The sequence below is a fragment of the Penicillium manginii genome, assembly GCF_028828005.1.
Source record: "Penicillium manginii strain IBT 31320 chromosome Unknown utg000009l:1.0-3297300.0:1.0-3298630.0, whole genome shotgun sequence".
In the NCBI taxonomy this organism is placed as follows: Eukaryota; Fungi; Ascomycota; class Eurotiomycetes; order Eurotiales; family Aspergillaceae; genus Penicillium; species Penicillium manginii.
The window spans coordinates 3,079,239-3,095,908 of NW_026643110.1; the positions used below are offsets into that span (position 1 = coordinate 3,079,239).

Genomic DNA, 16,670 nt, shown 5'->3' on the forward strand with positions numbered 1-16,670 from the left:
ATACTTCCCTTGATTGATTCTTTTTGTCGGTTTTATAAAACAAAACATAGGAAGTTAATATTTGCTTATTGCTTTAGCCTTTTCGTTGATATGTGAAACCTGAAAAGACTCTTGTAGACTCTCAGCCATTGCATTGTTGTTAGAAGTATTGTCGGTAGTAATAGCCAAGATCTGGTCGACCTGGGTGCACCTTAAGCAGTTTCATCAGAGGAGCACCCAGGTTTACCTCAATATGCGCCACTTCTAGAAGATGGAAGAAAAGTAGCACTCCACGGGGCTTCCAGTTCACATCAATATACAACCTTGGAAAGTACCCAGTGATGACCACAAGGTTTGTTGGAACGGAGAGGACCAGCAGTCGAGTGGGATTAATATCTGAGCACCTAATGGGATCTTTTGTAGAACCTTGTCCCATTCCTAATGAGGTATTGATAAAGCATACAGTACCAGACCATTTCAGCAGAACAAGCAATCATTTTCAGGCCCTCGAATCTGCTGAACGCGATTGCAGGGTCTGAGCTAGACCAGCGGCAGAAGAAGGCTGCTTCTGGTTGGCAAAATACAGCAGTAATTGGTCCAAGCCCTCACCAAATAAGGACTCATTATTTAGTGGCAAGAAATACTATTTTCAGGAATTTGAAAACTTGCCAATCTTTTTACGAGACTGGTTCTGCATTTGAAATAGTTGGTTGGAGTGATACACATGTGACCTAACGTCATTCATGTGTCATAGGCGTGGAGACCTTTTTTCTATCAGTTATCTTATTTATCTATAAAATAGCAAAAGCGTCTCAAAATTCCTAATAATTCACACTTCAACGGCTCATAATGTCCCAGTATTCCCTTCACAGAGGTGCTCACGGCTTTAAGGTCGCGGATCCAGTCAATGCTCAAAGTAGTAACGACAAAGGTGTGACTTGCCTATGCCAGTGTCTCTTTATTACTGTCAAATACAAGGAATGACTGAATTGACCGGAGAAATATAGTCGTTGGAAACGCACAAGAATCACGCCCAGAACGTCAACAGCATTCTAGCACAGAAGATGCTTCCATGAACACCGACGGGCCTTACGACAAAGATCAAACAACAGAATCAACGAATGATGAATGCCCCCGCGAAGACATTGCCGCAAGTTCTCGATTTATGCCTCAGTCGGGGAAACCTGCGGGAATTTATAACACTCAGACTGAGAGCGTAGAGCGAGAAGAGACACCCCATGATGAACGGCGGGGTGAAGAGGTCGCTGCAAGCCATCGCTTCATGCCCCAGGCAGGAAAGCCTACGGGAACATCTTCACTTTGAAGCAGAGAACCTTGAACAAATCAATTTTGGTTCACAAACTTGGGTTCGCCTTTTGGATTGTCGCTACTCAATCAATGATGTAATTATTAGTCAATAAGTAAAATTTCTAAATTGGATAACTAGTGCACAGGAAGGTCGTCTGACTAAGGATCTGCGTAGACCCAACCATTTAATCGGTCAGCGGTCGCCAAATTTTGATGTATGATAGCGTAGATGGAAGTGGAGTCTTTTCGCATAATCCAGACATCTGTTAGAGGCATTTGAAACTTTCTCAATTTGAAAACAAGCAAGCTCCAATGCATGACTGCAAATTGATGTAACAAATAAATTTTTTTCTTTTTCAGTTGCTAGATACGTTCTATATAAGCGGATAAAGAAGAATAACGAAGTTTAGTCACTATCATATTAGACAAGGGTATTTACAGCAAAATAGAAAAACATTCACAGCCCGACAGTAACTCTATCAAGGAACGTCAAAATTCCGAGAAAGCAAGGTAACTTGGGATACAATTTGATGGAGATAATAGTAAGTGTTCTCTTTGGAAACTATTTCGAAGCATAGTGCCTAACTGGAGCTATGACAGAGCAGCCAAATACCACATCTGAGTGTGTAGAGGACGTGGGTGACACTGGACGGCCGCATCCTGAAGATAGAGGTTGGAAGCCCCGTCACTTTAGAGACTGCAACGGAGGTCCCAACCTTGTCTTTGCAGCCAAAAGTCCTCCGAGAGATGGTCTGACCTGCTCGCATTCTTCTCAAATTGCAAACAAGCTTGACCCTCGTGTGAATTCAAGCAGATGTATTGAATGTCGTCATCATGATTCCAGGACACGTATGCCGGGCAGGATGCTAGCATGAATACAATTTAGTTGGCTTACTTAGATATGTATACTTGTCGTAAAATTCAATGAGAATGAAGTATGCCTTTCTTGATTAAAGCGCTGCGTACAAAAGATTAACTTGGCGACCGGGGCTCAAACAGCGCGCTGGCACTGAAATCACCGCCCTATTGGCCTAAGTCATCGCTCAATCCCTCAATCTTCCCTTACGAAACAGGTAGATCAACTCTAATGTCCTAGCTACAGGTACAGCGTCTTCATCGATGTGGTGACAGTGGTAATGGTGATCATTCTTGTCCTTGTTACGATCTTATGACTATGGATGTTGTCATTACGAGGACGATAAGATTTTTGAAGACCAAGTTTGTAGGTAGCAGGGTTACAATCTTGGCAACTAGAGTGGCCCTGCCCCTTCACCAAATAAAAAGGAGAAACCGAGGCAAGGCCACTATTGCGTAGGTAATTTCAACATTTGGGCGACGATGGTTATTTATTGACTGAACTTCATTCGTATAAGGGGAATTCTGGTCAGCTAATATCCAACGCCGGTATCTGGGTGGTATGGTGCTGATTGATTTGACAAAGGCCAGCACTGGTGTCACATACATCTCTTTCTTCTTTTTTCTGGTCGTTACAAACAAGGTCCAGGCTGTTTTCCCTCTGCAGGACCTAAAAATCGCACCTTTAGAACCAAAGGATCTGAATCTTAAATCAGATCGAAACGAATACCCTGGCGTGCAATACACGAATAATAGAATCTGTTGCATAAAGCCTTGTCTCAAGGATATTCTACCCCCGTCCAACGCTTTTTACCCTTTGCAAAAGAACCTTGAGAGATTAAAAACCCAAATGAAGATCGATCAAATCCTTCTCCGCAGGCTATCAGTCATCTCGAAAGAGAAGTTGGAGCGTGAAGCTACTGCTGAAGACCCAGACCTCCGCCGCTGCGTTGCACATTTTCGACTACACTGTGTCTTAGTCCGATGGGCTGAGAATATCATACGGTCTCACCTCGATTCAGAATGAGCTGATGGCTTTCTTCCCAACGCTTACCATAGAATATGTGTAAGCGCTTCAACTATATACGACAATTATGATTCCTACGCACTTTCTTTGATATCATTGTTCATAGTCTGTTGGATTGGTAATCAGCTGTTTGGAAAGGCGGCAGTTCTCTCTCTACCAATTAATTTATCTTCCCATCCTACCGCCATCCAGTGAAACATAATCGGTCAATTCAGATCTCCGAATTCCCAGCATTGAATTTGGGGGATAGCGACTCCTCCGCACACGTGTGCACCAAATTCTGGCCCAGGAACCTCATTCTCAGTAACAATGCTGCTTCACAGCTCAGGCTACCTAGTTGGTAATTGCCGAAGACTCGATCGTTGGCAATATTTAATGCCACGCGCATTTTACCAGCCTGTTAGTCGACACTTGAGCTCCATGTGCAATGAGAAGGCTATGATCGGCTCAGCATGGACGCTGAATTGTTATATCTGGATCGTATATCTTCCATCCAGCGTGGAATACCCCGCACCAGTACTTGCTCACTATGCAGTTGGGGCTTTTGTCCCCAGGACAAGCAGTGGCAGCACTCGTGGCTTGGTAAGGATATCATCGATCTAGCGGAGAATTCGTATTTTCAAAAACTCATCCTTATCTAGGTCATTGATTGTCAACTTCACATGCTCATCAGAAACCGAATGCACATTTCAAAACAATCTCGGTTAGCGCTATAATTAATGGACTTTTGGTGATCTGACTCTAGCCATGTACTTTGCTCGGTTGCTTTTCCACATCCATGAAACCCCCCAAGTATCTCTTGGGTAAGGCCAAAGATAGAGAGGCAACAGAAGTTATTCAAAGCATAGCAATGAGGGACGTTACTACCACCTGGCTTACAGTTGATCACTTCCATTCTGCTTCCGCGAGACTGCAAAATTCGGAAGCAGATGAACTCGTGTCTGCTGATTCCTCGCCCGAGCCAGACAACATCATCCGTCGTGCAGTAAAAGCTTGGGCTCCCCACCGGATGATGGCCCTTTCAACTTCCATGATGCTTTTTCTGTGATGTGCAATGGGAATGGCGTACCCACTTTACAACTCTTTCATCCTCATCTACTTGCAGACCAAAGGTGCAAGCTCCAGTGGGGGTCATTGAGTCAGACATATCGCAACTATGCCATTCAAGCAGTCTGTGGAATTCAGGCTTCCATCACCGGTGGTTTCACTCTTGAGATGAAACGCGTTGGACGAAAAGGAACTGGAGCCATCGCTTATATATGTACCCGCGTCTTCTTGTTCCTGTTCACTAAGGCCAATACCCCCGCCAGCGTTCTCGGGTTTTCCTGTGTCATTGCCTTTCTCCAAAACTTGGTATATGGGTTACTCTATTCAAACACACCTGGACTATTCCCAGCTCCAATCCGCGGTACTGGAAATGGTCGGGTTGATGGCCCCAATAATCGCGGCATACGTTGGCGTGGAGACCAGCATGCCGATCTGGATCTCAGCAGTGCTGTTTGTCGTCACAGGGATTGTGTTCCTGGCATTGCCATACGAGATGAGAGGTCGGGCAGCTGCATAGTCTATTACTAGTGCTAGTTCAAACAGTATATCGCCAGTATTAGTCACTCGTGATAGACATCTCGATATTGGAAGTGTTGATTTTCACCCGAAGTTGCTCTACATTCACAGAATAGTAAGTTTTCCTGACCGCAACAATCTGCAAGGACAAGCATGTAAGCTTCAATGGCTGTGCAAATCGACCGATCCTCTGATCTCACCGCCTGAGCAAGACGCGAGGCAAGGGGGTAATAATCCAAGACAGCAGCCTGCCTATATACATGATAAACAGGGCGCACTGAAGATGCAATTTACCATGCGTTCATTGCAGCTCATCGTAAATCCACACCAGGGCTGATTGTAGTATATGTTCATCTTTATAGTTCAAGTTTTACTATTCATAGTTGCTATCCTATTAGTCAGTTACTAGTAGTAGTGTATTCTTTTCGGTAGTAAGTAAGATTCAGTAATGCCAGGCTGCTAAGATCAGTTGAGGCTACAAGTCTTCAAATCATGTTTATCTGTACGTATCCCTTCGGCAGTAATCACTTAATTGCGTAATTACCTATGGTCTCTTCCTCTCTACTATCCCTACCCCCTATTCTACCAAGTAGCAGTTCCACTCGGAGCATCGCCGAGTGTTTTATGGAGCCCCGATAGCACAGAGTCGCAGGGGCGTGTTGCATCCGCCGATCGCTTCCCACTCGGAGGCTCTCGGACTCTTCTTCCTCTTCATTCCTGGACGATTCTTGGTGGGCATGGGCTTCTGGTACAGTGGACCCCTCCAAATGACTGCCCCTCTTCGGTTGGCACTCCCCGCATCCCGCGGTCGCGTGGGGGTGGAATCTAACAGGGTCTTTATGACTCCATCGCCTTCCCCCGGATTTCGTCTTCGTCTTTGAATTCATCCATTTATCTATTAATTTCATTTGCATCTTCCTCCGAAGAATTTCCTCAATTTCCATCCTTTCTGAATTACATCCAACATGGCCGGCCCACAACCTCCATATCCGCTTCACGAGTCCGTCAAGGACCTATTGGATCCGGAGTACGTCGCCTTCTACAATGAGCATGTCATCAATAATCAGCAGGTTCATCTGCAGCCTGTAGCCGCATCTCGCACGGGCGGTGTCCTGATCCCTGGTGCTGGTCCCATGCTGGAAGTCGGTTCTACCAAGGATATCTCTGTTACACGCCGAACAACTGAGGGTCCCTCGGTGCCCATCCGCGTCTTCACCCCCAAAGGTGATGCCCCCGCTGGCGGGTGGCCGGTGATGCTGTACTTCCATGGTGGTGGCTGGGTGCTGGGAAATATCGACACTGAGAATGTTGTCTGCTCCAACCTCTGCGTTCGTGGCAACTGTGTCGTTGTGACCGTTGACTACCGGTGAGTTCTATTATTCCTAGCGTAGCATTGAATATTGTCTCCATCTCCCAAGGGGTCCCAATGGGAAATTGAGGATCTAATACCAGTTGTTCTCCGATAGTCTCGCTCCGGAAAACCGTTGGCCGGCCGCCGTTCACGACTGCTGGGAAGCCCTGCTGTGGCTGGTCCAGGAAGGCCCTACGGCCATTGGCATTGATAAGTCCAAACTTGCGACTGGTGGTTCCTCGGCTGGGGGAAATCTTGCGGCCATCATGACCCACAAGGCCTTGACGCTTTCGCCGCCCGTCCTTTTCAAGGCGCAGCTGCTCTCCGTCCCAGTGACTGATAACACGGCCACCGTCGAGAACAACGAGTCCTACCGTCGCTACGAACACACCCCGGCCTTACCTGCTCCCAAGATGATCTGGTATCGCGATCACTATATACCCAACCACGCAGATCGCACAAACCCAGAGGCTAGTCCGCTCTTCTACGCCGATGGATACGCGCAATGCCCGCCAGCCTTGGTCATGGTGGGCGAGCTGGATGTGCTTCGGACTGAGGGAGAGCAATACGCCGAGAAGCTGCAGCAAGCCGGCGTGGAGGTTGATTTGCAGGTCATGAAGGGTATGCCTCATCCTTTCCTGGCCATGGATGGTGCTTTGTCGGAGGGTAAACGATGCATTACCCTGATGTGTGATGCCCTCCAGAAGGCTTTCTGGAGTTGAGCGATGAACCATTACGAAAATAGATATAATTGCATAGATCTTAGATTATACTAGAATTCTTCTTTTGAATAAAGATTTCTGAAATTCATAACAACTCTAGAAACAACTTTAGAATCTATTGATGAATTAAGCTGTCTATTCTGAGTTGCTCTTTTTATCTTCTTGACAGTACCAGTATTAGAGATGACCATCGTTCACCTCATATCCAGAGATCTATCCTCAATGATGCCAAGGTGGATCTAACATAACAACCATGATGATTGAATCAATGAAGATAACAAAGAAAGGCAGCAGAAACTCATAATCAGGTTGCCAAATTTAGTGACAGTGTTGGATTCTAGATCGACCACCACTGTTTCGTACCCACAGGAGCGACAATACGCCCGGGCAACTCCGTAAACACGGAGCGCATTCCTGCTACAACCTCCCTTCTTCTCGTGGTCTCGGCTATCATTTTGTAGGCTCACCTAGTTCTTAGCAAACTTTGAGAATCCCAGTTCCGTATCTCTCCTTTGCGTCCAGGATTCCTGTGGTTTGCGAGAATAGCCAATACTTCGCGAGCCCCGCCAGAACAAATCACATCCAAATAAGTGGAAACTTGTACTTGTACTTCGGCAGCAAATGACTGGACTCCGACTCTGAAGTTTCACTAGCATAGAACCTTAATTAGACAATGCCTTTCTCGCTCTACTCACATAAGGCCGGGTCTCGCATTTCCCTCGCAATATCGAAATTCGCGAAAAGGACAGCCAATGAGCAGGATCTCCCGAACTCCTCTCTTGTCCAAGAATGATCTGTATTCAAGTTGGATTTCATGGCCATGGGTCCATCCGACAAGCACATTATGTTACAAAGATCTCGCTTTTAGCGGAAATTGGGCATGCGTATTCCTATCATGCCCCGTCATAACGTAACTTATGAAATTACACAATAGATGATTATCACCTATGGTGCACAAATCCTCCACAAACCCTTGCTCGCATACGCTGCTGTCAAATTTACTTTTCAATATGATATTTCTTCTGGAATCGCTACAGTGACCACGAGAAGCATCTACAGGGACAATAGCATAGCTGGGTCGACTCGATCTTATACTTTGGTAATACCTACCTACTAGTACTAGTATGTAGTATGATGTTTGAATATCCATGCAACTCTTGTCCGAAATAAATAGATTCCTGATTAGGTACATTTCGGAAATTTGCAGACATCTAACTTGAATTCCATATTTCAATCCAATCCTTTGAAAACCTCATCGAAACGAAGCTCATTCCATCGCACATGTGGCTTCAATCCGGCAAATTTCCAAACCCCATCCACTTTGCGATAGTAGTGCTCATTGGTAGCATGTCCGTGCCCACGCAGTTTGACCTCCTTCAGGGTTTCATCTGTATACACCTGGTGGGCAGCGCGCAGCTGATGGTGGCCAATGACCTCGGTGTCGGAGATCTTCTCCCACCATGTCTGACCTAAAAGGTGCTGTGTCTTGATGGTTGGATCCCCGAGAAAACCTGGATGCGTAACCATTCCCATATACTCCTCGGCTGACATGTCATCCCATCTTCTCAGGCCGACCTCGGTATAGTCCACGGTCAGAGTCGGGGCAATGATGCCACGTAGGCGTTCCCAGTCCTATTCATAACTGCGGTTAGAAGAGACTCATTCATGGTTGACAGGAAATAAATTAAGTCGATCGTACCTTAGCGTCATAGCTATCTGCCCAGTCAAATACAAGCTTGGATAAAACTAGGTAGTCTAAGGGTGGTCAGTAAACAAATCAGCCTCGAAAGGAAAATCATATTACCTTGGAAGCTAATGTCCAAGTTAGGCTCGGGGTTTTTGATGGCTGGCGACATGATAAAATTAACTATCAAGAGTCTGATAAAAAAAAAGGTGTAAATTCGTGAAGTGAGGTGGGTGCGAATGTATAGCCCCGCGATGGAGTCTACACTGTGATGTGTAACCTGCAATCCATCTTCGTAATTATTAGCCCGAATGCGGTCTGAGTCAAATGCAATCCATCCATTGGGGATACAGATCTGTACGCCAATGCTTGGCGGAATGCAACCGGGCTCACGATGTGACATGCACACGCGATGTAGATCGTACGGCCTCCCGGATGCGGCAAGGAACCTGTCAGCGGAGTCGAACAGCACTCGAAAGCAGCCTTGGTCGTCTCCAGCGACTGAACAGTAGTGTAGCCTTTTCCACCCAGTGAATCTCAATGCGGGACTGAATCTCCAATGGGTAGTCGAGGAGTCAAATGCGACATGGGGCGGATTATCTGATTCCAGTTGGATGAATCCGACAATTCCTATTATCTGCCAGTAAGTATATACATGTTCCAGATTATCCAGTAGACCGTGGTTTTTGCAATTCCTCAATTTCTGAGCCCATTGATCTACTAGTTACGTTCCCTGTGACATTCATCTCTCGTTAATCATGGTCGTCACCAATCCCAACGCCACTCAGGGCGAACTCGCTGGCAAGGTCGCCCTCGTCACCGGTGGGAGCCGAGGCATTGGATCTGGCATTGCCCTCGAGCTGGCCAAGAAGGGCGCCTCAGTGGCCATCAACTATGCCGGTAACACGGCCGCAGCAGACAAGATGGTCAACGAAGTCAAGGCGTTGGGTGTGCACGCTGCAGCCTTCCAAGCCAACCTGACGAAAGTCGACGCCATCGAGAACCTCTTCCGTGAAGTCGTCTCTCACTTCGGCCAATTGGACATTGTCGTGTCCAACTCGGGAACTGAGAAGTTTGTCTCCCTGGCCGACACGACTATTGACGACTTCAACGCCGTGTTTGACCTCAACACCCGCGCCCAATTCTTCGTCGCCAAGTACGCCTACGACTACATCCAGCCTGGCGGCCGCGTGGTCCTGATGTCCTCAATCGCCGCCGGCGTGGGAGTCCCCGGCCACTCACTTTATGCCGGTAGTAAGAGCGCTGTCGAGGGCTTTACACGGTGCTTCGCGGCGGACTTCGGCAAGAAGCGATGCACTGTCAATGCGATTGCGCCTGCCGGTGTGAAGAGCGACATGTGGCTGAGCAACTCGTGGCGGTATGCCCCTGGCTGCAACAAGGACTCTTCGATCGAGGAGATCGAGGCAGCGCTCGCTGGCGGTAGCCCCTTGAAGCGATGCGGCGTGCCGGCGGATATTGGGCGCATTGTGGCATTCTTATCCAGTCCAGCTGGAGAATGGATCAACGGTATGTGGAATGCAGGGAGAGACGTCAGGGTATCCAGATACTAACGAGGAATAGGTCAAATTCTCCCGTGCAATGGAGGTGCGAATATTTAGAAATGCTTTGTTGTGAAGGGGAGAGAGATTGAAGGATATTCAGGGGCAAATTTTTCACGGGATCCTTATGAATGTACAAAACAGACTCAAGATTGAGAATTGAAGGTGAATAGGCGTCAATCGGCAGAATAAATGAATTTAGTTTGTCTTTTTGGTGTGTTTCCAACTGGCCTGTCCATGCTGTGGCTGAACAGGAGTTGTTGCTACTGATCTCCTCCGTCATTGGGTCAAACGAAGGGGGAAAACATTCATTATCGAATTTCTGGTGCTCTGCAAATTATTTTAACTGTACACTACCGCAAGGAATCGCATTTTGTCGCTGTCATTAGGCATTATAGTGGCTATTGCAGGCAGTCTCGATCTGAGAATAGAAGGAGACGCTTCATGAGAGTCGTCGGGCTCATTTCAATTTGTACGATGATCGCGACACTGATCACCAATGTCACCAAGATGATCTATTTTTCAGTGGTTAGCATGGACCAAGCTGGAGACGACGACATGGATGCGATGGCTCCTCTACTCACCAGAAATAGCAGGATGCCGACCGAATTCAACTCCCATCCACCCGCATGCACCTTGCCGCGGGCAATCGCACTCTGTTGTCGCCAGAAACGATAGGCTCCGATCAGGGCAACGATGACGGCAACGCAGTGACAGGTCACCGAGAGCGGGATCCCGACCTGGTAGAATCGCAGTCGGTCCTGATCCTGGTTGGATCGCTGCAGGCGAAAGAGCTGGGCAATCAGGACCCCTTGCATGGCAATGACCACCGAGGTACGGATGTAGGCGAGGAATGTTCGTTCCAGAGCTAGAAAGCCGTTAGCGGGTCCGCTTGCATCGTTCGAGGCTCAGTCCAAAGCTCCTGCTTCTTTCTTTCTTCTCCTTCTCTCTTCCACTATTCTGTGGGGCTGTGCGGGACTCACCAAAGTGATCGCGATTGCTCTTCTGCGGGACAGTGAGGGTGACATGATGTGTCCAGAATCGACACAGCCGACTCCACGGGTCCTTACCCCGGTGGGTAGACTGTATACTGGCGCGCGAGCGTGTACGGCGAGTGGTGATTCGGATCTCCTCACCCGACGAGACTGAGGGGGAGGAGTCGTTGAAGTCGGCATCTTCGTGGGTCTGAATCTGATGTAGCTCTAACGCCTCGCGGTCATCTGCTTCTGCGTGTGCGTGGGTGCGTGTGCGTGTGCGCGGAGAAGGCGGTGGGCTGTCATGCACGACAGTACTGGAGTGTGCCTCATGGGGAACTTGGATCGAGTCGGTCATGGTGAATAGTGTCCCAGGACATCACGCAGGGCTCAGTTCAAGCTGATGGAGTTGGAGTTGGAGTTGCGGGGGTGGCCAGCAGAGCAGAGCAGGTTTTCGGTTCAGTCGGGTTCTTCCCCGGATATTTCGGCTGCAGCCGTCATCTCCACATGGGGTTGGGATGAAGATGGATGGAATATGAATGACATGGTCGAGATGTCAATGTAGATGAAATGTGGAGGTGAAGTAGGAGTCCGAGAGAAAAGGTCAACTGCATTCATCACTCCTCCACAGTCCATAAGGGGTAACTCAGCCAACTCCACCGCATGCGGATGGCATCATCGCTGCTCCGAATGTTGCCAGCAACTGCCAATGAGACTAACAAATCAGAGGGAGGGTAATTTGAGAGTCATTGGTCAACATTGGGGATCCATCATGATCCACTGTGGAGTCGAGCTGGCTGGATTTCGGTGAACCTGGTGGTGGTGCGACAGGTAAATAATAAATAAATAGTCCATGACAGATGGTAAAGAGTAAATAGTAAATAGCAAATAATAAGTAGTAAAATTTCTATGCCGTCTGTCTAGCAAATGTCTAGTTTATCTACAGAGTCAACCCTTCAGACTCAACGTTGGTATCTATATGTGTATGTGTAGTAGCTAGGAGAGATCCACTGAGCCCACCAGCTCACAGCCCATCTCATCCCTTCTATTTAGGAGGTGCCGCCTTCCAGAATACCCATCCAAACGCAGCAATAATCTTGAGGCCGGCCGCAAGCCACAGCGCCGACTCCATGCCACCGCTGCTTCGACTGAGCCATCCACCCGCAATGGCGCCCACCAAGAGGCACACCACTCCACCAATACGGCGGTTCCGCTTCACATTACCCGTCGGCTTCTCAGTGATTTTGGGGTCCGACGCAATATCAAAGTAGACACTGGTCAGAACCACAGTCGGAATCTCGTTGTAGCCCAGAGACCGACTGCAGGTCATGGCACCCGCCGACTGGAAGGCCAGGAGACCGATCGGAATCAATTCCAGGAACAATGGCCCTCCATCGAGACTCATATCGGCCGAGCTGTGGGGGATCAGATCGGCTTCGATAAGGGCAACCGCAATAATAATGAGAATCGCCTGGATGAGGAAGGAGACCACAAGGGTACCGCGGCGGAGGGCACCGACACTACGCATGATGATGGAGAAGACCATGGCGCCGGCGAAAAAAGTGACAATGGAGATAAGCGACTTCAACCAGCCCCAGGGCTTGCTGGTAGGTTGATTGGAGGCACCCAGACCGAGGAAGATGGTGTTGCCTATCGAGCAAGAAAAAAGGACCGACGATCAGTATGCGACACAAAAAAAAAACCTAGTTAAACTTTAGGGAAGAGAGTGGAATCCTACCAGTCTGCATGCCCAAGAAACACGACCAGGCATTGTAGGCACTGCTATCACAGAGACCGGTCAGAAAGCATAGCAGCAGACAGACCAAGTCTGCATTGGCCGGGTCCACGGTTTCCTTCCATCGGCGCATGAATGATGATTGCCGAGGAGACTTAGCCTCGGGCGAGGGGCTCGCCTCAAGGTCGGGCATAATTGGGGGTTGTGAATCTTTCTCCATTGGCGATGGTGGGTGGGAAGGGGCCGAGGGAGAGAAGCAGCACAAGGCCGAGAGGGGGAGAGGGGAATAATAAGGAAGGGAAGAAGAAGCAAAGAGGCAAGGCCGGAGTTTAAGTTGAGGAAAAGTCGGACGCGGCCGAAAAGCCCGCGGGTTTCTTTTGACTTTTAACCGTGGGAGTTGCTCCGATCGGCAGTGGAGAAGGGCGTAGGGCTGAAAGTGAACTGAAGTGGACTGCGTGTACATCGAGGCCCGCTCGAATTTGGCGAATTCAAGGTCTGCAGACTCCGTCATTTAATCCACTCTGGACCTCTGCTGTGTTCTGTACTCTGTGCCCCGTAGTTGAGGCATGATAGGCACACGGTGAAAGATCGATTCAAACCGGGCCGCCATAATCTTGGCTGCAGATAATTGTCTTGGTCACGAAAATGAAGCGGAGGAAGAGGAAACGAAGTAGCACAAGTATGACAAGTACCACATCCGATATGGTGTAATCAAGGTGTGAATCAACGCATGGAGAGAAGGAAGGAAAGAGGAAGGGAAAGTGAAATGATGCCTGATTGTCACCTGACAGATTAGGCACCATATGACACCTGGTTCCTCAGGCCGCCAATTAATTTCTCCGTCCTCCGCCTTTTCGATCTTCCAGAACTTCCAGAACTTCCATCTTTTCTATTGTGATGCACCACCATGCGTCCTCATCCTAGGTGTGCCCAACGCCTTCAACTTTGGGCTCGACCTACTTCATTTACAAGACTCTCAATTCACTCCATTCGTTGCCAGAGCTCAACCTCAACCTCAGCCTCCCACCGTTCACCGAGACCTCCGCGCCGACCGCACTCCAGGCGATTCGAATCCGTGCAACAATCTGAGGCCCGCCAGGTCCAGCTGACGGTCGATTCCTTAGGAGAACCTGGCTGTGTCACTGTCATATCTTCTAATCGCCCCAAATTGCCTTTTCGACCACGCAAACCCCGCCCGGCGCATCCTCGCAACCAAACTGCCACGACAGTCGACTCAATACTGGATGATTTGGACCAGGAGACTGTTGATCTGGATGAAGAGGATATCCGTAAGACCATTGAAACACTTGGCCAGTTCTCCGAACAAAGTGCCAAGCTGGCATTGCACGAGTGGGAGACCCTCCGATCAGACATCGCAACTTCATTCACCTATAAACAACTATCCGACTATATCGCCGCCCGCAACCAATCTGCGTCAGAAGAACATCAAGAAGAAGATGTTTGGAGACCAGGAACTTCCTCGTTCTGGCATGCCAGTCCAACCGCGCATAGCAACACCGAACGATTAGCCGCGGCTCAGGGATTAACGGGAAAGCCCCTCCTCGCAGAACATATCCTTCGAGATTGCTGGCATTTCTCGGTGATCAGCGAGGTTGGCCAGCTGGATCTTCGCCTCCCTCCGCTCTCAATTACCGTGCTGCTCAGTTCCACAAATTTCTCGTTCGATGAAGTTGCCGACCTCCATTCTTCCAGTATCGATGTGACTAGTTCTCTCGGTTTGGTCCGAGTTACCGGTACACAGGAAGCTTGCGAATCGATCCGCGATGTCATCGAAGACGCCGTGACCCGTATTCGTACGGAAAAGACCGGCATCAGTGTCAAAACCTCTGTCAACCCGGCTCAGGTATTCACACGGCCATTCATCGATTGGGTTTGCCAAACCTATGGCGTGGCTATAGAGCAAGATTCTTCGTCTATTCCTACCAAGATCCTCTGCCTCTCGGAAAGTATTCAAGATGCAGAGAGTGCTCGCCGAACCCTTAACTATGCACTATCTGATGCGAGCCAAACCTCCGTTCCCTTCTCCACATATATGCCTGCCTCGGAGCCGGCCAATCTCTACAGTCAAATTATCCAGCACCCTTCCTGGTTGGATCGATCCAAAGCATGGTTCCGATGGGCTATTTTATCCACTCAAACGACATCAACCGAGATACAGCGAACGCCATTCTTCGACGGTCACCAGACACGGCTTTCCGATGAGCTGCTCAAGCTCCTTCGAAAGGACTCGGCTGTGACAAATAGAAATGTCTCAAATGGAGCTACCATACAGGAGACCGTGACAGCGTCTGTTGGTAGGTGTCTTTTTTCTTCGAAGCAAATGCCTGAAGATGCAGAAGCTACTCTAAGTGCCTCGGAACTTGGGAGATCTTCCATGACTCGGACTTTTACAACCGAAGTACCCAATCTGGCGTCCTTCCTGGAGTCTCTTCCGGAACCTAAGCCGGAATCAGGGACCGGGAGACTTTGTCTCAAACCATCTTCGGAATACTCTGGAGTGGCCCCCGAAATTGAGGTTGAATATCGTCTCTATGAATCAGAAGGTGAAGATTCTGGCTCTAGTGTCCAAATAACTAGCTTGAAAACTATCCTTGAAAAGAGCAGTGTGGACTACCTTCTCCCCGAGAATTCGACTGATCTCCGTTTCACCCGCACTGCCCATCGAGAGATCACTAAGGAGGTCCTAAGCGAGTCACCTCATTACAGGCAGCTGGTCCGCAACATCGAGCAATCCCTAGTCCGTGATGTAGCTTCGGCTTCCACCTCCGCCGATTCCTCGCCTTCTTCCGCTCTACCCCCCCTTCTTCAAGGTCTCGCTTCCCCGTGGGCTTCTCTTATCTCCTGAGAAAGAGGCTCTTGGTGATTCTATCTGGGACATCTCGCTCGAAAACAACATCGAGGTGGAATACATGTATCCCCCTCTGCAGGACGTTCGCGGTTCTGTCGTTCAATATTATGACCTCGATGGCCGAGAATTAAGCTACCGTTTCTATGAAAGTGATCCTTTCTACGCTAGACTCACGACAGAAGTCACATTGGCGGTTGACATTCCGCAGGCTGACGCCAATCTACATGCAGACGCTGAAGAGTTCCAGCGTTCTGTAGAGCATTTATACCACGAATTCTATACTGCGGCATGCGACATGGCATTCAAGGTAAAACCCGCCAATCGTGAAGTCGAGGGCGAGGTCGAGGGCGAGGTTTCATAAAGGACCTTGGTCCCTTCCCCTGTATTAATATTTTCTTGGCGCCAAAACTCGTCGGCGTACAGTCATAGTTTATCTGTCAAACATACAATCAAGAAGAATTGAAAATCAGATTCAATGCCGATGGAAATGAACTCTTCGCTAGTAACACCTATTTTGCAAGGGAAAAAGCTCCTCCAAAGCTCCTCCCCAAGTACTGCTGGTGAGATTAAGGTACAAAGATCGTAAGAATACTGAAGGATACTCGTCTGCGCCCCGGTATGGGCGAGCATTAGGGTCTGAAACCGACCATTCTGTTGGCTCACGAACCCAAAAAAAACATTTACGAATTGAGTTCTTCCCTTTAAAGGCAGAGTAGTCCTCCACAGTATCCTCTTCGTTCATGAAATTGAGCCCACGAAGTATTGATTTGAACTCCGCCCGGACACGATCATCCGAAGCGCCTTCTAGAGCTTCTTTATCTTGGACCACGTCAAGCTTTAAGCGGCGGGCTGCTTCACTTGCATAGGCTGGTAGCCTGGGGCCCAGGTTGCGTTCAGTCACTTTCACTAGATTTTCTATCGCCCGAGGCGCTTTTCCAAGTCAAAGAGGAATATTCCGCGACGAGAACCCAATAGCCCAGGGTCCAATTAATATTGTGGAAATTTAACGTCGGGCCGGGTAGTTAAATCCGAAAATCTTGCGAC

The 16,670-nt window shown here is 48.7% G+C and overlaps 8 protein-coding genes across 8 annotated transcripts; 5 read left to right on the forward strand and 3 right to left on the reverse strand.

Annotated features, from left to right (window-relative positions):
- Nucleotides 1–1,051: 1,051 nt before the first annotated feature.
- On the forward strand, nt 1,052–1,303 carry N7533_012854 (uncharacterized protein; the record flags this gene model as incomplete). The annotated part of the gene is made up of 1 exon (XM_057109504.1): nt 1,052–1,303. One exon carries the CDS (start codon nt 1,052–1,054, stop codon nt 1,301–1,303), a length of 252 nt encoding a protein of 83 aa, XP_056954605.1.
- A 2,913-nt stretch (nt 1,304–4,216) lies between these two features.
- On the forward strand, nt 4,217–4,733 carry N7533_012855 (MFS siderochrome iron transporter 1; the record flags this gene model as incomplete). Its single annotated transcript, XM_057109505.1, has 2 exons — nt 4,217–4,522; nt 4,566–4,733. The coding sequence occupies 2 exons, from the start codon at nt 4,217–4,219 to the stop codon at nt 4,731–4,733; spliced, it is 474 nt and encodes a 157-aa protein (XP_056954606.1).
- Nucleotides 4,734–5,697: 964 nt separating this feature from the next.
- On the forward strand, nt 5,698–6,805 carry N7533_012856 (alpha/beta hydrolase; the record flags this gene model as incomplete). Its single annotated transcript, XM_057109506.1, has 2 exons — nt 5,698–6,098; nt 6,199–6,805. 2 exons carry the CDS (start codon nt 5,698–5,700, stop codon nt 6,803–6,805), a joined length of 1,008 nt encoding a protein of 335 aa, XP_056954607.1.
- Nucleotides 6,806–8,035: 1,230 nt separating this feature from the next.
- Nucleotides 8,036–8,661, reverse strand: arp1 (scytalone dehydratase arp1; the record flags this gene model as incomplete). Its single annotated transcript, XM_057109507.1, has 3 exons — nt 8,036–8,437; nt 8,505–8,560; nt 8,610–8,661. 3 exons carry the CDS (start codon nt 8,659–8,661, stop codon nt 8,036–8,038), a joined length of 510 nt encoding a protein of 169 aa, XP_056954608.1.
- A 586-nt stretch (nt 8,662–9,247) lies between these two features.
- Nucleotides 9,248–10,108, forward strand: arp2 (hydroxynaphthalene reductase arp2; the record flags this gene model as incomplete). Its single annotated transcript, XM_057109508.1, has 2 exons — nt 9,248–10,016; nt 10,071–10,108. 2 exons carry the CDS (start codon nt 9,248–9,250, stop codon nt 10,106–10,108), a joined length of 807 nt encoding a protein of 268 aa, XP_056954609.1.
- A 341-nt stretch (nt 10,109–10,449) lies between these two features.
- N7533_012859 (DUF202 domain-containing protein) lies at nt 10,450–11,380 on the reverse strand (the record flags this gene model as incomplete). The annotated part of the gene is made up of 3 exons (XM_057109509.1): nt 10,450–10,563; nt 10,633–10,916; nt 11,032–11,380. 3 exons carry the CDS (start codon nt 11,378–11,380, stop codon nt 10,450–10,452), a joined length of 747 nt encoding a protein of 248 aa, XP_056954610.1.
- Nucleotides 11,381–12,067: 687 nt separating this feature from the next.
- On the reverse strand, nt 12,068–12,977 carry N7533_012860 (YoaK family protein; the record flags this gene model as incomplete). Its single annotated transcript, XM_057109510.1, has 2 exons — nt 12,068–12,672; nt 12,761–12,977. 2 exons carry the CDS (start codon nt 12,975–12,977, stop codon nt 12,068–12,070), a joined length of 822 nt encoding a protein of 273 aa, XP_056954611.1.
- Nucleotides 12,978–13,664: 687 nt separating this feature from the next.
- On the forward strand, nt 13,665–15,987 carry N7533_012861 (putative respiratory complex assembly protein Rmp1; the record flags this gene model as incomplete). Its single annotated transcript, XM_057109511.1, has 2 exons — nt 13,665–15,524; nt 15,589–15,987. 2 exons carry the CDS (start codon nt 13,665–13,667, stop codon nt 15,985–15,987), a joined length of 2,259 nt encoding a protein of 752 aa, XP_056954612.1.
- Between the last annotated feature and the right edge of the window lie 683 nt (nt 15,988–16,670).